The 2,761-nt window shown below is 48.0% G+C and overlaps 1 protein-coding gene across 1 annotated transcript; it reads right to left on the bottom strand.

Moving 5' to 3' along the window:
- Nucleotides 1-1,201: 1,201 nt before the first annotated feature.
- Nucleotides 1,202-2,257, bottom strand: LOC138965977 (paraneoplastic antigen Ma3 homolog). The gene has a single exon (XM_070338061.1). It carries the CDS (start codon nt 2,255-2,257, stop codon nt 1,202-1,204), a length of 1,056 nt encoding a protein of 351 aa, XP_070194162.1.
- Nucleotides 2,258-2,761: the final 504 nt, after the last annotated feature.

A 2,761-nucleotide genomic window follows, 5' to 3' on the forward strand; every position in this document is an offset into this window, starting at 1 on the left:
ATCGTTCTCGCGTTTAACTGTCGAAAGTCGACACACTGGCGCAGGGTTCCATCCTTCTTCTTTACCCAGACCACGTTTGAAGACCACGGAGAGCGAGAGCGACGGATGATCCCGCTATCCAGCATCTGCTGCAAATGTTCGCGGACTTGTGTGTACATACCAGGTGGAATCCTTCTGTGGCGCTCCTTGAAGGGCGTGTTGTCATTCATTCGGATATCATGTTTCACCCGGGATGTCAGTCCAACGTCATCTTTTCCGCTAGAGAAGGCTTCTCTGCGTTCTCTGAGCTTTGTCTTTAGTTTGTCGTACTCATGCTCGTTCAGGGCCTGCGATGTGATCTTGATATCATCCATGAAAGCATCAGAATCAGGACTATTCTCAGGTTTGCTTTCTCTGTCCACAATAGTGACTGGCTGTAGCTCACACAGTATAGCTCGTGAGGGGATGGTGACTGTTTGTGTGGTAACGTTTGACACCTGGACATCTACAAATCCTGTGTGCTTGGACTGATAGTTGACTATGCTTGCTGTTATGTCAAGGAGGCTTGCCAAGTCGCCGCTGAGTGCTGGCGGAGCAATAGCGCAAGTAGGCTCGTAGTCAAGTGGCTTGTCTATCACGCCTGTGACTACAATAGAACTGTTGGGTTTGATCGTTGTGCCGTTCAAGTCTGCATTTCTTACAAGTCCAAGGCAGTTCCTGTTCTTCTTCAGTTCCTTTTCCCTTAGAACCATACATCTGAAGCTGAGATACCACGGCGTGTGCATGTTGGCTACTTGTAGAAACTTACAGCCATGTTCCTGCCTGGTATGATCCAAGAAGTGACTCAGAATGTTTGTGCCTATCAAAAGAGGTACGCTACGATTGTAACGGCTATCTGGGACGACAAGTAAGAGACATTCTTGCTCCTCGATGCTATGGCTCCCTGTTCCTGGGGCTGTTAATGAAGCGATGATGTACCCAAGGTATGGAAGTAGTTCTCCATCGGCGCATTCGATCTTCAGTACATTTTGAAGTGGATATATGGGTAGTGTAGGCAAATGTTCATGGTGAAAACTCTCGCTTACAGTGGATACAGTTGAACCGGTGTCCAGTAGCGCTGTTGCTTCGACCCCATTTATATTCACTGCTACCTCATTGCTCGATCCCACAAGTTCTGGTTCTTGCGATGTGCTTGGGCTACTCATGCTGAAACAATGTGGACCTACATCGAGCCCATCTCTGTAGGTCCGTTCGGGTTTAACACTTGCTTGCTATGATCAAGCCGCACTCTGCACCCGACGCGGATGTGTCCCTTTTCCCCGCAGCGATGGCAGATGATGTCACTGGTCTGACGATGTTGTTGGCTGTTGGCTCCCCGACCTCGGCCACGACCTCTCTGGTTTTGATAGTTGGCAGGGTTCTGATAGTTGCCGTAGTTTGCAGGCTGCCTTTCTTTTACACTTTCTAACTCTGTCGCGAGCTGATGCACCTGTGCTCTAAGCTCATCTACATCATTAGGGGCTTGCTGGGCAGCTTTCGATATTGGCTTGACCTTTGAGGCTTGGCAGGAACTGTCTTGCTCTATCTGCCTGATGGCGCTTCTCAGCTCATCAAAGTTTTTAATGGTGTCGAACTTGTGGCCTGTGCGATCCTTCAGTTCCTGTCGCAGGCCTGTGTAGAACATGACTCGGAGCATTTCATCCACCTCCATAGGGCGGACTCGGCCCAGGTCCTGTGCTTTAGCTAGTAAGTCCTCGAGCCGGCAGCTCCATTGGGTCACGTCTTCTGCGCTTTCTTGTCTTGCACCATAGAAGGCCGCTAGTAGCCTCTCGCCTGCCTGGACATTCCCGAAGACGCTTTCAAGTTTGGTCAGCAGCTCCTTTACAGTAGCAGAGATGCCCAACCGCATCGCGATTCTCGCTGCTTCTCCTCTCAAGGACCGACGAATTGCCTCCAAGATCACTGGCTCATCATAAACACTGTTCTCCATTAGACATCTCACCTCAAACTTCCATAGGTCAAAGGTAGTCTGTTTGTCGCCTTGAGGATTTCCAGAGAAAACTGAAATCTGGGGTGTGCGGGACAGCGCCAATGTCCGTGGTCTAGATCTGTCTAGGTCCTCCTTGCTGTGTGGCCGGCTGTCTGCCTCCTCCTCTTTAATGCCTTGGCTATGGATCCATCTCTCTAGGTCCTCTTTGGTGTCTGCTTTTGGAGTGAGACCGAGCTCCCTAAAAGACTTAAGCAGCCTAAGTTCTTCTTCTGTGACTTGCTCCGCCATACTTGTGGTATGTGTTAAAAGCAACAAACAATAGCCACAATGATCACAAAAAAGGACTAATTTCTAACTCCAACTGTCACAGAGTCCTGAAAAATAGCCTGGAAGGTCGCAATAACCTACCGACCAAGTACGAAAAATGCCCTGCGAAACAAATTGTAGCATATACCACGATGTTTACAACATCCTGAAAATATCAAAGATCAGAACATCAGGCAATAAACAACATCAGATGCATAAAAAACTATGTTAACACTGACATGCAACCATCCGTTCAATGTTCTTAAAGTAAGATCAAGGTTGTTTCCTGCAAATAATCACGCAGCATGCATGAAGAGGTTTGTTTCAAAATTGTCTCCCTTGAACAGTCATGTCACTGTGATTGCACACAAATCTTCTCTTTCTGGCAGAAGTATTCAGGTAGATTGTCTCCCTTGCTCTTATACTGTGCATTAACCCCACACAGACTCAATATGGTAAAGTCGTAGGCCTTTTGCACTGTTTAAG

The sequence above is a fragment of the Littorina saxatilis genome, linkage group LG5, assembly GCF_037325665.1.
Source record: "Littorina saxatilis isolate snail1 linkage group LG5, US_GU_Lsax_2.0, whole genome shotgun sequence".
Taxonomy (NCBI): Eukaryota; Metazoa; Mollusca; class Gastropoda; order Littorinimorpha; family Littorinidae; genus Littorina; species Littorina saxatilis.

Bases quoted from the DNA above. Each gene is read 5' to 3' on its own strand.
- LOC138965977 (XM_070338061.1), bottom strand. From the start codon at position 2,257: ATGGCGGAGCAAGTCACAGAAGAAGAACTTAGGCTGCTTAAGTCTTTT.